This window comes from Montipora capricornis, chromosome 9 (genome assembly GCF_036669925.1).
Source record: "Montipora capricornis isolate CH-2021 chromosome 9, ASM3666992v2, whole genome shotgun sequence".
Taxonomy (NCBI): domain Eukaryota; kingdom Metazoa; phylum Cnidaria; class Anthozoa; order Scleractinia; family Acroporidae; genus Montipora; species Montipora capricornis.
The window spans coordinates 16,970,568-16,988,114 of NC_090891.1; the positions used below are offsets into that span (position 1 = coordinate 16,970,568).

At 49.0% G+C, this 17,547-nt stretch overlaps 3 protein-coding genes across 3 annotated transcripts; all 3 read right to left on the reverse strand.

Annotated features, from left to right (window-relative positions):
* Nucleotides 1–4,842: 4,842 nt before the first annotated feature.
* On the reverse strand, nt 4,843–6,318 carry LOC138017374 (uncharacterized). The gene has a single exon (XM_068864474.1). The coding sequence runs from the start codon at nt 6,316–6,318 to the stop codon at nt 4,843–4,845; it is 1,476 nt and encodes a 491-aa protein (XP_068720575.1).
* Nucleotides 6,319–6,597: 279 nt separating this feature from the next.
* On the reverse strand, nt 6,598–8,895 carry LOC138017376 (uncharacterized). The gene has a single exon (XM_068864475.1). It carries the CDS (start codon nt 8,893–8,895, stop codon nt 6,598–6,600), a length of 2,298 nt encoding a protein of 765 aa, XP_068720576.1.
* A 7,785-nt stretch (nt 8,896–16,680) lies between these two features.
* Nucleotides 16,681–17,316, reverse strand: LOC138017377 (uncharacterized). Its single transcript, XM_068864476.1, has one exon. It carries the CDS (start codon nt 17,314–17,316, stop codon nt 16,681–16,683), a length of 636 nt encoding a protein of 211 aa, XP_068720577.1.
* Between the last annotated feature and the right edge of the window lie 231 nt (nt 17,317–17,547).

Genomic DNA, 17,547 nt, shown 5'->3' on the forward strand with positions numbered 1-17,547 from the left:
ATTCACAACCCCAATCTTCTACCACAACCACCGCCTTTGCTGACCAACATTCATCATCCTCCAGACCTTTTTCTCGTACTTTTGGCGCTTTCAGAAAACCAAGACCAAGCGATATTTGTTTCGCCTGCGGCCAGCAAGGTCATTGGAGATCTCAGTGTCAAGTTAATCCTCAAGCCAGATCTTCGAGCTCGGGGCAGTCCTTTCCTAGTTCTTCTGGTTTTTCGGGCATTGGAGGTAAATAGGACCACAGGATTAAAAGCTTGTTTTCCAAGGTTAGATATTAGCTTTAGTCCATTTATTAGACATGTATCCTTCTTATTTGGAGTATTTCAGGGAAAGGGACTCTACTACTTTAGCCGATTTCGATTACGATCGCAATCTATTTGAATTTAAACAGAATTCCGCATTGCCAGTACTTAAGGGTAGACTTAGGTCCTGTTTAGGTTATTGGCACACTATTGGCGCCAACAGTTTTGTTATCGATACTATTAAATTTGGTTATCGGATTCCATTCATTAGTACACCTTGTCAGGCGCGTTTTTCTAACAATCAGTCAGCTCTTAATGATATGATATGATATGATATTTTATTATTTATGCACGGTAAAATCATCAGCTAAGATTACAAACAATGCTAAAATCTAAATTACAAAAGGTAAAATTTTAAAATGATTACAATAAAATACAATAACGATAATACTATATTAATTCTAAAGCTGATTTCCATGAATGCCGTGCTTTATACTAAAATATGTCTTTAATCAGATTTTTGAAAAGCCCAAGAGACTCTGCTTGTCTCGCTTTGAGGGGTAAGCTATTCCAGACAGTAGCACCTCTATAGCTGAAGCTGTTTCTATAATAATTTGTCCGCGGAAACGGAACATTAAGCTTTCTTTCAGAGTCTCTTAAACTATAAACAGATTCGCGGTTTGTAAATTTAGAACATAGATATTCCGGTGCTAGCCCCTGAAGACACTTATAGACCATTGTGGCCAGCGCAATTTGTTGCTGGCTAACTAGATTTTTCCAGCCTAAAATTTTGAATAGCTCGCTAGCATTTGCATCAAAATTAGAGAAGGTCAAAACTCTGGCTGCTCTATTTTGCAGTTTTTGTAATTTGTCATGTAACGTGATACCACAGTTTCCCCAGACGACATTGCAGTAGTCAAAGTGCGGTTGAAGTAAAGCGTGATAAATAGAGCGCAATGTCGTGTGAGGAACGAGATGCCTTATACGTTCGAGGGCTCCAATTCCAGAAGCTACTTTCTTTGTCAGTTTATCGACATGGCTACTCCAGTTAAGATTATTATCAATAAGCACGCCCAGGGATTTAGCAACAGAAACTTGAGTGATAGGAGCACCATTAATCTCGGGAATTGGAGGATTTGTGAGAGCATACAACCTCTGCCTTGATCCAATCAAGGCACGCTCACGCTTCTTTCGTGGAGTCGGCTATCGCTGAATTAGTCCACACTCACGTCGTCGTTGAGTTACCCTTTATTCCACACGTCGTGAATCCGCTCTCTGTCTCGATACAGTCCTCAGGCAAGAAGAGGCTTATTTTGGACTTACGTCATGTCAATCATTTTGTTTGGAAACAGAAGTTTAGGTGTGAAGATTGGAGAGTTTTATTATCATACGTTAATAAGGGCGACTACCTTTTCAGTTTCGATCTCAAGTCCGGATATCACCATATTGATATTTTTCCGGATCACCAAACTTTTCTAGGTTTCTCCTGGGTTTTTTCTGGTACCGTTCGGTATTTTTGTTTTGCACCACTTCCGTTCGGTCTAAGCTCAGCCCCATATGTCTTTACCAAGTATCTCAGGCCACTCGTTAAGTTTTGGAGGTCCAACGGGATTAAAATTGTTGCGTTCCTCGACGATGGGTGCGGAAAAGGAGACTCACTGCCTATGGCCAAGGAAAATTCATTGTTTGTGCAATCATCCTTAAGCAGTGCGGGGTTTGTTGCCAATTCCGCCAAATCACTATGGACCCCCACTCAGACGCTTGTTTGGTTGGGTTTAAACTGGGACTTAGTTATCGGTACCATTTCTATTACCGATATACGTATTTGTAAATTCGTTGCTCTGATTGACAAATTTCTCCTATCCGCACCTTATGTTACGGCTCGCGATTGTGCTGTTATCGCAGGTCATGTTATGTCCATGTCGCCAGTTTTGGGCAACCTGACTCGCCTCAAAACCCGTTTCCTTTACAAGGTCATAGAATCCCGCCGTAGTTGGGATTCCCATTTTAACATCGGGCTTCATAATGATTGCCTCTCTGAAATATTTTTCTGGAAAAACAATATCGTTAGTCTTAATACGAGAGCTATTTTGCCTTATGATGCTCCCCTTTTGTTTAGCTATTCGGATGCTAGCAGCGTCGCCTGCGGGGCTTTTGTTGTGGGCACTAACGAGGTGTCCCACCGTATGTGGACTGCTTGCGAAGCAGTTAAGAGCTCTACCTGGAGAGAACTTAAGGCTATACAATTTGCCTTAAGTGCGTTCAAAGACTCGGTTCGGGGTAAGTGTGTAAAGTGGCATTCTGACAGCCAAGGGGCAGTTCGTGTTGTGGAGATAGGGAGTCCTAGTGCAGAATTGCACTCTATTGCGCTTGATGTTTTCTATTTTTGTCGAACTCACAATATCACACTTATTCCCCAGTGGGTTCCCAGGGAACTTAATGCTTGTGCTGACGCGATTAGCCACATTGTAGACTTCGATGATTGGTATACAACCCCCGAGTTCTTTACACACTTGGACCGCCTTTGGGGCCCACATACAGTCGACAGGTTCGCGAATGCAGCCAACGCCCATCTTCCCAGATTCAATTCTAGGTTTCGCGTACCCGGCACTGAAGCTGTTGACGCATTTTCAATCTCCTGGTATGGAGAGAATAATTGGCTAGTCCCTCCCGTCCACTGCATTTCTAGGGTGGTTCAACATCTCCTTGTATGCGGTGCGGTTGGTACTTTAGTCGTCCCTTATTGGCCGTCTAACGTGTTTTGGCCTTTCTTGTTCGCAAATGCAATTCATTTTCAACCGTATGTCCTTGAGTACATTCATTTTCCCGACCCCTCAGGGATTTTTACCCTCGGGTGTTTCAAAGATTCACTCATTGGTTCAGATAGGTTTAACAGCGCGGTGTTGGCTTTATGCTGGCCCGTGCGTTTTTAATTCCGCTCGTCGGGTTATTTATCCTCGTTTCGCATGAAACTAGCTCGCCGAGTGGCTTGTTTACCGTGGTTTTTTGAGTTGGCCCACTCGGCCTTAAATATTTTTCCATCTGGCCAGGGGCATATTGCTGTATTGACTCCCAGTGCGTGTATTGAGGTATTTTTGCCATATGTTTTTCTTCTTATCCTCGTAGAAGTTCTCAAAGATGCCTTGCAGCCTAATTTTCAACAGGTTGAAGACGGGCGACTCCGGGCACTGGTTCAAGATCTACCCGCAGTTCTTCTTAAATCCAAAGCCGTTAGTACCGCGAGGAAGTATGAAAAGGGGTTCAATACGTGGAGGAAATGGGCCTCTCAGTTTAATGAAATTGTTATATTTCCCGCTTCTAGTGTGCACGTTTCATTGTTCTTTCTTAGCTTGATTCAAGAATCTTCTTCTTGCAGTACTATTGACGAAGTCCATTATGGGCTCAAGTGGGTGCACGATTTGGCAGGTCTACCCGACCCCTGTAATTCCTCGTTAGTGTTACCTTTAATAGAATCTGCTAAGAGGCTTCTCAGTGTCCCTGTTAAAAAGAAATAGCCGGTGACCCCCGAGGCTATTCAGCTTTTAGTTTCTAAGTATGGATCGTCTTCAGCTAGTTTGTCTGACTTACGTGTGCTTACTTTGTGCCTTTTGGGTTATGCAGGGTTTTTTCGCTTTAACGAGTTGGTTCAGTTACGCAGGTGTGACTTTCAGTTTGAAGATTCTTTTATGAGAGTCTTTGTTCATCGAAGTAAGACTGACGTTTACAGGGACGGGGCTTGGGTTGTTATCGCTAAGACCTTCAAGCATACATGTCCTTATTTATTAGTTCAACGATATTTTGCGGCCGCTTCTTTTTCAGCAGACAGTGAAGAATTCATTTTTCGCCCTGTCGTTTTTCTTCGCAGTACCGGAACCTATAAATTGCGCGGGTCTGTTCCTCTGTCTTATACTAGAGCGCGGGAGATAGTGCTTAGTGCTTTCGATTCCATCGGCCTTCCCAAGCAAGACTATGGTCTCCATAGCCTTAGGGCCGGAGGTGCCTCTGCTGCTGCTAATGCTCGAGTGCCTGACAGATTGTTTAAAAGACACGGCCGTTGGAAATCAGACAAGGCAAAAGACGGTTACATTAAGGATAGTGTTCATTCATTGTTGTCGGTTTCGTTGTCACTGGAGTAGTACTATGGGGGAATATAGGCCGGTTTTGAATGGAGCATTCTGATTGGTCGAGAGCGATTTTTAATGAGATGCATCGTGTTCTGATTGGTGGATATTTTTAGGTCCGCCATTATCACGTGCACACGTGAACAGGATTGGTTGAGACGGTGGGGTCAAAGTCCATTTGACGTCATAACCGGGGGAGTCAAACAGAAAGTATGTTTGGAATGTAGACCAAGATCCGGGGGGAACATGAAGGAGACTAGAGTGGTTGGGTTTCTCGAATCATAACGGTTTAATCAACAAACAAACTTAATGTACAAGCGGGAACGTGTGAGGAGACCTGGTGTCTACTCGTCCCTAAATAGGTCCGCTAAAACTTGAGCGAGATCCAGATCCTCTTCGGTGAACCGTTCGTAACCGTAAGGGTAGGTCTGGGCCGTGGTGGGATCCAGGACCCGTTTGGAGTAGACGAGCCGTTAATCTTTGTGAGAAGGTTGGGTTTCTAAGGTGTAGGTCTTGGCATTTCTGTGAATGGTGTGAGATTGCGTGACACTCGTGGTACGCGGTTGGTCTAGAGGACGATGCAATTCATCCAGAGTGTTTTGACGCAAGACATCGTAATTCAATTGAGTCATCCCTTCGACGTTGAGGGAGAAACCGCGGACCTTGCATACCACGTGTCCGTTCTTGGTCTTGTAACCGTAGTTCTTAGGACCGCCCGAACAGAATTCCACAATGTGATCGCCCGCATCCAATTCATCCTTGAAGTCGCCAAGGTAGGCACCTCGTGGAGGGTCCAAAGGTGGGTCGCCAGGACGATGAAGATAGACGACCGAGTCGGTGTCGAAGTAGAGGACGCGTTCACCGAGATGATCAAGGGCTCGATAGAGACGGAGTCGGGCATGACAGGTGGTGAAGGCGGCTATGAAGATGTTGAGATTGGGTGAAGGCAGGACATCGTGCATTTGGAGTTTGTAATGGACTTCGACCCGGTCTTCGGTGAGGGAACTGACGTAACGGACATCGTGTTGATCGCTGTCGAGGAATTGGATGAGCGGTTGAGGTTCGGTGAATTCTCGGACCTGAGTCTTGTTGATCCGTTGCCCGAACTTCCCCCACATGGAGTTGAGCATCATCTTGGCCAGGGCTCGGAGTCCAGGGTTCTTTTCGATCTTGGTGGGATCGAGACGAATGCCTTCCCGAGCATAGTACGCATCGACGTGAGCTTGTTTCTGAGCAGGGGTGGTGCAGCCTTCGGGCCAACCGCTGGCTTCTTCTTTGATTTGGAGCCACGTGTCCACGTAGGATTGGAAGAGTCCCGTACGTTGCTGATCGAAATGCCATACTTCGTGGACGTGTTGAATGACGTAACCTTTCTGTACAGCCACGTCGAGTTCGGGGGTGCACCAAGTACCGATGAGGACACGTTCTTCGTCCGTGTGATGACAGGCATGTGTCTTTTCCAAAAGAGGTTTGGAAATGTTCTCTTCGACGCAAGTACGACATAAGGGAAACGTGAGTTTGTCGTGACTGCGGTAAGGCAATACGGGATGGTAGAGACGTTGGGGTGGAAGGACGGTACATTTGGCCAACCCGAAATAAGGCGAGAGATCGGTGGTGTCGGGTTCGTACAGGAAGGTGGGATGACCGAGTGGATAGGTGCCGTACTTGTTGACCCAAGGATACAAGGACGTGTAATCGTCGTATCGGATTTCTTCCTCCTTCTCCTCGTCGACGTGCGCGTAGAGACGTACGGCATTGGTCCGACCCCCGTAAAAAGCGTCGCGTGGTTCGAGGGGGGCTTGGAGGTGTTGACGGGCTAGAAAGGCCATGATGTCTTGATTGGTTTGTTTGAGAGCGTTCCAGGCGCATTCCCACATGGTCACGACTTGGTACCCACGGTTGATGAGGAACGTACGTTTCTTGTCGACGAGAGCACGGACCTCGTCCATGGTGCGATCGAGTAAGGTCGGATGCACGTCGGTGCGTTGGGGATGACAAGTCCGACATCCGTGCCAGAAACACCCGCAGAATTCGTAAACGGTCTTGGTATCGGCATCGTAACCGTCGACCGTGTATCGGGTACCAGGGATGCGGTACTCGCCCTTGTTCCGAGCATGTTGGATACGTTGGCGATGCAAGGGATGATAAGCGTCGTACTGTCCGTAGGCACGAGCTAGGGCTTCGTGGTTCTCGTGTTCTTCCGGCGAGAGGGCCAGGTAGGCTCGTTGTCATAGATGGTGTTCGCACCACGTCAACCATTCTATGGAGGCTTGGGAATGATTGACACGACCTCGCCATCCTAGGGGAGGTTCGGAAGCAATGGAGTCCTCTTCCATACAGTGCATACGCAAGTAGCGATTACAGGCAGAGGCGACCGTCATTTGCTCAAAGGGATTGAATTCAGCGCGTCCTTGAAAATCCCGCATGAAAGTGAGACATCCTTGTTTCAAGAGTTTCACGTCCGATTGGCAGTAGGCTAAGAGTTCGGCTTGGAAATCAAAGACGACTTGTCGTGCCGCTTGGTCGTCGTACCAGGTATCGAAATCGCGACGTTTCTTGACGGACATGCCGTCGGGCATGTAGAAGGCTTTGTCGGGAAGTCGGCCTACATACGTTTGATGTTCGGGGGTATTGAACAGATGTGGAAAGTATCCTTTCTTGAGCTCGATGAGCCCGAACGTCTTGGGGAAATCGCTCAGCGGCATCTGGAAGAAGGAGAGCGAATCGATGAAGCGTATGGTGGTGTGTTCGTGAGGGTAGGTGAGTTGGAGGACTTTCCCACCGTTTCGGATTTGGTCCAGGTCTCTCTTTTGCCGGTGGAGTTCGTCGATGATGGGATAACTGTCATACCCTTTGAAATTATGAGCGATGACTGTTAGGGGTCGCATTCCGTTTTCGGTCAGTGTTTCTAACCATTCCAGAAAATGAAAGAGACAGTCATCTCCTTGGAACGAGACGGGAGGATCGTCGTCGTCTTCTGTTTCGGCCACCACCAGATTGGGCACGTGACGTCCCTCGACTTGCATACTCTCAATGTCAAAGAAAACGTGCAAGGGTGGTTCCTCATCGTCGTCGTCGTCGTCGTCCTCATTATCGCCCGCCAGAAAAGCGTGCAAGCCAGCGGCCTCGTTTTCTAAGAGAGGCGCTAGTCCCTGATTCAGGATCCTTTGGAAAGAGAGTCGCTGCCGTGTCAAGCGTCGTTCTTCGGCGGGAGTCTTTTCGACTTGTAAGAAACATCGATGGGCATGGACGTCGACGTCGTTCTTGCAGCACGAACATTTCCGATACCCGCACCGATGAGTTCGGATCTCTTTGAGACCACGTAACGTGCGGTGACATTCTTTACACTGACGACGGGTGGCACAGACGGAAGGATGTTCGACATCCGCGGGTTGACCGGCGTGGGTCTTGGTCCGATGGGTTTGGAGACATGTGTCTCCGTAGAAAGAACGTCCACAGAGAATACAGGGTGTCTGAGCCGAGCGGTACTGTCGGTAGGCCTCGGTATGATCAGGACATCCGTTTTGCAAGCAGGCGCCGCAATGATTGGCTTGATTGTTACGGCAGGCATGTTGACCTAGATGCTTGTAGGCTTGGAAACACTGACTGCAAAAGTAATCTTGACCGAAGAAACCGGGTAAGGAAGCCAAGGCATCGTAATGACCGTCTTCGTGTAAGAGTCCTAACAACGTGTCCCCACGACCGTAAGCAAAACAAGCATAAGCGCGGTTAGCGTCCACGACCACGAGGGTGTAGTCTTGAAGACTGGGAGCGGTGACGAGTTGTTGAAGTTGTTCGGGACCACAGGGTTGAGGAGGAAGACCGACTTCCTCTAGAAGGTCTCGAGCCGCTCGTGTCATGCGACGATGGTTCCAGCGGGTCCATTGTCGACGACGTGGAGGATCGTCTCGATGTTGATGGACCCCTCGAGCCATAGCGATGGCGCGTGGACAGCATAGATGTTGGTCATCCTGTGGAACACGTAAGACACAGCGCTTGAATTCTCTGAGACGCGTCGACGCTTGATGCCCTGGTAAATGTTTTCTTTTGTAACCGGAACCGGTGGGAGCCCCGCGTACATGAACGAAGGAGAGGGTGAAGGAATCGTCCATTTCAAATTGTTCGTTCGAGTTGAGCATGTGGGAAAGATTCCCAAGTAAAGCATCCACGCGTGGACCTTGAGCGCGCCATTCTCCGGCCCGTAGTCCCCAACCGTTGTAGGCATTGGCAATACGATTGGAGGATAGAGCGATGTAAATGCGGTCGCCATCGGGAATGTCTTGATCGTTGATTAAGTCATCTAGAGCAGTACGAAGACCTTGCACGAGGGCATCGGTGAGACGTTGTCGAGGAATGAACGCTCCAATCTGTCGAGGGCGAAGTTGAAAGACGCGTTCACGAACACCGAGACGGACACTACGTCGTTCGACCACAGGGAGTCTTTCAAAGACGAAACGTCCTGGAACGGCACCTCCAATTTGTTCAAACTCGTCGAGTGCTTCAGCCAAATCACTATCACTATCCATGATGAGATGTTTTTGTTTGAAAAAGACGGTGTGTCTTTTAAAGAGAAAGAGTCACCTTGAAAGACCTTGACGTGTACCCTAGATGGACCAATCCGGAGCGAGATAGGTCTCCTGGGGGGATGGGGGGGTATCCCCCCAGAGAATCATGTGACCCCTTAGGAGCACTGGGATTGGTGGAACGATTCCTGTTAAGTAGCTCGATCGAGTGAGGAGTCTCAGAAAAGTCATGGCATCCGAACCCAAGAGACGTGCGCTCGATATGGCAGTGATGAGACGTACTATGGAGGTGGAGCAAGACCCCATCGATGAGCAAGAGGTGTGGGTCAAGCAAGAGAATGGACGTTGGCGAAAAGAAGGTCAGACTACCAAGAAGACCCCGGCGACCCGAGACGAGGTTTCGTATTGGGACCTGTTGCCTCCCGAAGTACGTCAGCATGTATTGAAGGTTCGAGATCGAGAGGAGGAGAAGGACCGGAGGGAACGTTGGAAACCCATTCACGAAGAGTTACTCCGTCTACCACGTTGCGCTCAACATGGCACGGTACGTACCGGTTATTTGTATTGGGTGGAAATCGAAGCGGATCTGATAGATTCGTTTATTTTATTTGATGTCTTTTAGATGACGGCGACGTACGTAGGAGAATCGACTATCGTCTTTGAATGCGGACCGTGCCGACGGTTTCCCCAGGGGAATAATCCTGCGGGAAGCCGTCTCATGAAATGTCGGACTTGTCTTTTGGGCATGTTGGGTTGTCCTGGGTATCGGTATTGTACGGGCAGGTTTCGGTCTCGTCGTCCAGAAGGGATGGTCGTGTGTCGTTGGTGTCGATGGCCCGTCTACCGGAGAAATCTTTTGTGTATGCCGTTTCGATCTCCTCATTGTCGGTGTTTTGTTGTAGGTCATGGTGGTCACTAGATCGGAGGCGGATAATCATTTGGTCGAATGGCAATGCCGTTGCAGTTATGTGGAACTGACGTGTAGAAAGTGGGACTGTCATTGTGCGGTTTCATTCCATTCGTACCGTCGTCCGGGATGTATGATTTGCACTTGTGACGTGGGTTATGGGTTTCCACCATGTCGTCATGATTTGGGGGACTGGTGTTATTTGTGTCAGGGGTATAGTTGGACCCAGTTTTTTGCTTTATTGTAGGTGATTTGTCAATTGGAACAAACATTAGATGAGAGGATTTCGAGATGGGTATGGAGAGAGGATCGTTGGGTGTGGCGACGGAGACGACCCCTGAGAACGGAGGAGCAGCGTCGATGGAGGCGGTGTTATTTGACTGAGATTCTGACGCTTCTAAGATAGGTAGTTTTTTCTTTTGTAGGTGATTTGTCAATTTGAGGATACGTTCGGGGATGAAAGTCTATCGAGATGGGTATGGAGGAATGGTTGTTGGATGTGGCGACGGGCACGTCCTCCGAGAACGATGAAGCAGCTTCGATGGAGACGACGTTACTTGAATGAGATTCTAAGATAGGTCGTTTCTTTTTTTATTAGATGGTGGTGGAGGAACATAGGAGCCGTCAAGGCTATCCACCGTCAGATCGGTGGTGTTGGATCAAGTGGGTGTGTCCTCAACGTTGTACGGAGACCGCCGCCACGTGCATTGACTGTTTGAAACGATTGGACCTCAACTACTTTGGTTGTCTGTGTTACGGGTGTCTCATTCGTTGTCGATGTGACGGGTCGGAAGTCTCCTATGGACGTCGTCGTTGCTATTCAGGGGGTCGCCGATCTACTTATATTGAGTTTGAACCTTATTACGGTTACAGTAACCGTGACCGTTGATTCTTTTTTAATTGACAGTGGCCTTGGTTTTCGTCCATCTTTCCAGACTTTGTTCCACCCGGACGTTGTACCTCTTATGGATACGGATCGTGTACTTCTTATTGCTTTCGTCTTAGGGGCACGGGTCTCTTTTGGGACGGGATATTGAATCATACGTTTCGTTCTCTTTATTATTAGATGTGGTGTCGTCTGAATCAGTTTACTCGTTATTCGTACCAACGGGGTTGGACGAAAAAAGAGATGGACATTACGGCGGAGTTGTGGAAGGCGATTGACGTGGATTTTTGGGATCCGTTTTATGGACTCGTTACCATATACAAACGTCGATAACCTATGTTACGTTTTTTAGAATACGACCATGTGTTGTTGTTTTTTCATTAGACTTGGTGTATCTATTTGAGACGACGCTTTTCATCCCGGAGGGATTGGACGGAAAAAGAAGTAGACATTGTAGCGGAGTTATGGAGGGCAGTCGGTACTCATGGTCGTATTCGTCGTCGCCGTCGTCGCCGATAGTCGATTCTCCTATTAACGTGGATGTCGTTTTTCTGTTTAGACCTGGTGCAGTCTGCCTCGATTTGGATCGTGCAGCAGACCCCATTCCTCCAAAGAAGAAGCTGTTCATTTTCGAGTCTGGACGAGTATCAAAGACGAAATCAATAAACAACAAATCAACAACTCTGCTAATTATTTTCATTATTTTGATTAGTTCATGACGGTGTTCGCTAATGGGGAAGGATTCACGTTTTGGGATTCACCTTGTTGCTCGTATGGGCCCATCACATGCATGTATTGTCTTGACCGGCTCAATGACCAACGAACGAACATAGCACCACAGGAACATGCACGACATTGTCAGGGGACCTACAAACGTCGTAGGGAAAAATCCTCTGCGGTCGAGAGATCTTATAGCCTGGTGTGGAATGGTCATTATCAGATGCGCGTTTTATGGGAACTAACACCTCGATGTACTGTGGATTTTTCGTAGATCATGGTCCGTGCCGACCGATGTTTTTGTACTTGGAGTGGAGACTTTCATGTGCACGAGAGACGTCCCTATACTCCTGAGGTTCGATTCATGTTACTGGAGGAACGTTTGACAGGCGTTTCTTTGTTTATGTTTTAGTTGCTGATCTTCCCCCCGGATGTCGAGGAGTACGTAGCATACGAGGATCGTTGTTACTGTGCGGAGTGTTATGGAGAACGGTATACGATGGTCCAGGAACTGACCATCATCGATGCCATTGTGTCACGATACGGATTTTACAATTATATAGGATCAGACCCCATTACAGGCATCGGTTCGTTTCAGTTACGTGTCATCTATCCTTACGATGAGGACCTGTGGGATGATGATGATGATGACGAGGATCGAGGCGTGGCCCTTTATTATTTGGATCCACCTGTATGGCGTCGTCAGATCATGGTCCGTAACGAGGAGGGACATTTTGTTTACCAAAATACCGAAGGACATTTGGTGGTACGGACAAGACGTTATCACAGTATGGGACCTCCCTACTGTTCTTGTTGATCCGTTTTATTTCGTTCCAGATCCAGACCCAGTTTCAGCCTCAGTTACATGAATGTTGTCCTACCCAAAGTTGGTTGAGAAAGCCATGGAGATGTGCAGAGATATGGCGTCTTCGTTACTATTGTATGAGAAGAGGATCTGATGGACGTTTTCATTTCTATTGCAGTTCCAATTACCCCCTGCACGGCGTCACCTGAGAGCGGTCGCACTGTATGGGCAGTTACGTTGTTGTGCAACAGGACAGGCCCTTCGTGAAGCCTGGCGTTATCGGAGACAACCCCTATGGCACCCGGATAAACAGATCAAGAAGAATCAGAAGACGGGAACATTTTATTTTGTACCTTTTATTGACATTTACGGTCCTTGGTGTCGTTGGACAAGAATATTCAATCGTAAATTTCGTTGAAAAATGTTCAAAATTAAAGTTTGAGTTTACGTTTCATTTGCATAATTTTCTTGACCACTTTCTCCGTCTTCTTCTTTTTGCCTGGGAGGTTACTGATAGCCCGAATCATCTTGTCGTCGGCTTTCCACTTGTCCTGTAAGTTTCTGGCCTTGGCATAATCCATGTCGTGGGTCTTGGCAATCTTGTCCAAACGATTGATGCCAGGATCCCCTCGTTTGAGTCGTTTGGCCAGTTTGGTGCCAGGACCCATGTACTGATAGCCAGGCCAATGAAACTCGATCCCCGTCTTGGCCAAAGCCTTCTGTACGTCAAATTTGCCACCTCGCTGACGTCGTCGTCGCTGGCGTCGCCGTCTCTTAGTAGTCCTCGCCATCCAACCGTCGTTTGAGTTTCTTATCGAAATCCAACCAACCGGGTGGGCGCTGTAATTTATCTGTTTCGGTAGGACGTTGACGACCTGTCTTCTTACGAATCTTCTTCTTGATCGATTGAGCGGTCGTCTCCGCATAGTCGGCCATACTGTTCCCCATCATCCTGGGATCTCCTTGAAACGGAAGCTGTCCCCAATCGACGGAAGGAACCAGTGTCTTGGGGGGCGACTTTTTCTTCTTCTTTTTTTTGGGTGGGGCTGCTTTAGGTTGAGTCATGAATCGAAGTCGTTTTTTAGCTTTAGGGGGTGCCGAGGGTGTGGTCTCGGGCGTGTCCTTTTTTTTCTTTTTCTTGACCAACTGCGTCAACATGGAGTGTAAAGGTCCTTGCGCATAGGCTTCGGCTTCGGCATCGCGTTCGTCGTCAGCATCCGGTCCGAACCCAATAGGTTGTCGGACGGCTTTGGTCCACCGTTTCTTTTGGTCTGCCAGAGAGGTGGCCAAGGTATTCTTGATACCTGGAGGAATCTGATCCGACATGAGAACGGCTTCTTGTTTGGCAGCAATACGAGCGGCTTTGGCCAAAGGAAGGTTTTCGGTCAGACGTTCCTTGTACACGTCTTCGAGTTGACGCAGTCGTTGAGGATCGATCAAGACTTTGTTTTCAAATCCTGGAATGGTCTCCACTTCACTCATCGTGAGGTACTAAGATCGTCGCGTCTCTCCCTGGTTTTATAGTAGAGGTTCTGTTTCTCGTAGCGTTCGCGTTCCAAATGTCGATTCAATTCGCAGACTTGTTCTTGCAAGACCCCCATCTTTTGTTCGGCAAGCTCCAAGTTCTGATTGCGTTCTTGCAACTGATCGGTCAATTGACGGACAATGTCGCATTGTTCGCGGACACGATGCCGAAGTCCGCGTATCTGATCCTGTAGGGCACAGAACGAACGAGGCCCTTGCGTCCACGTGTTATCACACCATCCATCGTCCATGTTGTAGATGATCCTTGACACAATGGTGATATGCCGTGTGCAATCCGACCCAGAATCGAGTGCGATGTAAATGTCGGCGCATCCTCCTTCGTCGGGCTTTTATGCTATGGTCCGAACGACTGATGGCCCGTAACACGCTCCGATCTCGTGACGTCTCGGTGATCTTGAGCAGGGTGTGCTTGGGCAAAGGCAGACGACCCTTGACGACCTCTCGAGCCAATTGACTGATGGCCTCGATTTTTTGATCCACGACAGAGTAGAGTTTTCGTTTTCGGTCCTCTCCCGACAATCGGGTCAGATCCCGTAGAAACCAGCCTAGATAGGGTATTTGGGCACGAACACATCCTGGAATCCCATGGCGACACGCTCTCATCGTTTCTTAGGTCTTAGTATGTCACAAGCCGTGTTTAAACGGTGTCCTTTGCTTCGTCGTACCACGTCGCAAGCGGCGTTCAGACCGTCCCAAAGAGCTCCCCCTGTCTGATTCATCATCAATTGACGCCTCCTTTTAATAGAATGTTTTCGACGAGACATGTCCCCCAAGACCTTTTCGTAAGGTCGAAGTCGTCCCACTATCTTGGACGAGATGGGAACGTTCCCTCGGATTGTGTTCATGACCAATTCACTCACGGCATTGATTTGATCGGCATTGGCGGCCTGAAGACGTGCCCGACGGGTGTGATGATCGGCTTCTTTCAAGACGCTCCGTAGAAACGGCCATTGCCGTTGTATCCTCCACGACATGTTGGTGTGTTCCGGGCTATGGATCCGGGGCGTTTCTTTTTATACGCGAAGAACCCCTGGACGTCTTCGTCGTCGTCGACGACGTCCTTTAGGACGTTTAGGAACAGCGGTTGGGAACATGATCAGGTTGCCGCCCCGTTGCACCCATATGGGTAAACCACGACCGCGTTGACGTCTCCCGTTCAACCAAATACCACTACCACGTTGACGTGACATTGTTACCATGGGATCGATTGGACTGTCCTTTTTATAGTTATCGTCGACCTCTGAGTTTACGTCCGAGTTTCTCGAAGAAGATGGTACCTTTGTAACGCGGCGGTTTATAGGCAGGAATGTGTGTGTACACGATGGCCGAATCGTCCCCACGACGAGCGTCTTCGGCACGTGTTCGAGCCACCATGTCATCGTACCGTTTACGGGAACGTGCTCGGGTCCGAGCATTCTTACGCGCCAAGGCAGCCACGCCTCCGAGGGCAGCACTTGCCCCTGCCACGATCAAAGGAAGCACTCCGCCACGCTGACGTCGTCGGACGGGGGGTTTTCTCCTTCTTCTTCGTTTCATAGTCCCCTTAAAGGATGCGGATCCCCACGCATCATTCGATCCATCACCATTTTTCGTGCCCAAGGTTTTCGTTGGAGAATCCGTTTCATCATACCGTAATTGTACTTGGGTGCTTCGTAGTGACCGGTGACTCCTAGGGCACCCATCCTTTTATACCTCTTGTCTTTTCCTTATGTGTACCCTGCAGCCACAGCTTTGCCTAGGATCGTCAAGAGACCGCGTCCACGTTGTGGGGGTCGTCGTTGTCGTCGTCGTCGTCTGGTTTTGGGCATGATTGAATATCGTATACGTTGCGCATGTCCTTTTATGGGTTACTGAGTCGGGAAGAGGTGCGTCGGACGGTGGGTGTACCGCCATCTTCGTAGACTGTGGTCACGGTGTTGGTATGAGTAATGTTCCGGATACGACGTCCATCTGTTCGTTGACGGGCGTCTTGAGATAACAAATCCATTTGACGGCGAAGTCCATCCTGGTCCAAACGTCGTCGACCTCCGCGGCGACTGCCCCCTCCAGGAGAACCTCCTCCACCAGGAGAACCACCGCCTCCGCCGCCGCCACCGCCACCGCCACCACCTCCGCCGCTACCGCCTCCGCCACCACCGCCGCCGCTACCTCGACGTCGGGAACCTGCAGGAGAACCTGTTGGGAGAGGACGTCGACGAGGACGTTTCCCTCCGGTGGTAGGACGAGGAGCCGCGTTGGAAGGACCACTGGCGGCAAAATCTTGTAAATCTTGGTCGGAGATCAGGTAATCTCTTTGGATCTGGGTTCTTTGAGCCACGGGGATACTCCCGTCCAAGAGAGAACGCATCATGAGTTGTCGTTGGGCTAACAATCCATCGGACTCTAATCCTCCCGCATTGTCAAGTCCCAGTTCGGTCAACAAGGCGTTGGGTTCGGGTGTCGGCACACGACCCTGATCCAACGTTTCCAAAAACTCTTGAATCGTACTGTTGGGGGTTCGTGTTCCGACGCCGGCCGGACTGTTTCTGGGAGTCATGTTGGGAATGGTGTTCCCCACACCAGCCGGGGACGTACGCGGTGTCCTGCTCCCCACACCGGCTGGGGCAGACGTCATCCTGGGTTCAGAAAACGATCGGGTTCCTAGAGGAATGTGTCGAGCGGTCTCGAGACGTTCACTCAAAGCCAAAGCACGTCCTCCTTGTCTTCGACGTCGACGAGCCGCGCGTTCTTTGGCTCTCCGTCGTTGTTGCTGTTGACGGTACTCTTGCAATTCCCTTTGATATTCAGAGGGATTGCGTTCAAATTGAAACTGGTCAAACGGCGATCCGGGACTGGAAGGTGTGGAAGGAGCTTGTCGTCGTCGGTACTCTGCCAAGGCACGTTGATAGTCAGAAGGATCCCAATGGGCAAACGGGGATCCTGGACTGCTCATTCACGTTTCCACACTTGGGTCGGACCATCCGAGGGTGTCACACAACTGAACAGTCGGTACCGATCGTCTGAAGCGGGATGAAGATCCATCATTATATACCCGTACGGACGTTGCGTGCACGTTTCGAAGAGACGAAGCACGTCACGCCATCGATCGGGAAAGGCTTGTAACGTCAAGGCTCGAAATCCCGATTGATCTCTGGGATTCTTGAACACGAAGAGATAATGGGCATTCCTGGAGATGGTCTTGGCATACTTGCCGGGTGGAAATAAGTCTTGACACAAATACAACACCGTAATGTTCCGATGATGCGATTCTCGAGTGAATAGGTCCAACACGCGTTTGTCGTTGCCACCTTCGTCCATGAGATCGTCCAAGACCAGGATCCCACCACCACTTTTTCCGAACCATTGTTGAAGATCCGAAATGTCAGGGATTCCTTCGTGAAATCGGATCCCACGACCTTTCATCCGTTCGAAACGCGGTTGCCACACGGCATAACAGTAATGACACGGTTTGGTCCGACCTCCTTCAAAGACACCGCCTCCTTCCGTCAAGAGCGCTTCGGTCAATTGCGTCTTACCGCTCCCCGAGGGACCGACGATCATTGTACTACTGGGTTGCCGTATCATCCTTCCTCGGCGATCGAACTGCACATTATCTTTTTTATACCCTTACATAAAACAAAGACACGACAGGTGATAAAATGATTTTTTTATTAATCAATGTAGAAGAATCGGTTCATGCGGTGTACATCCTTGAAGGCAGGGTAGCGCATTGACCTCTTGGACTATTTGACGACGTACTTGTCGACCCACCCTTCGATCGTTGGCTACAAAATCGTGGGGAGAAAAGGTTTGCAC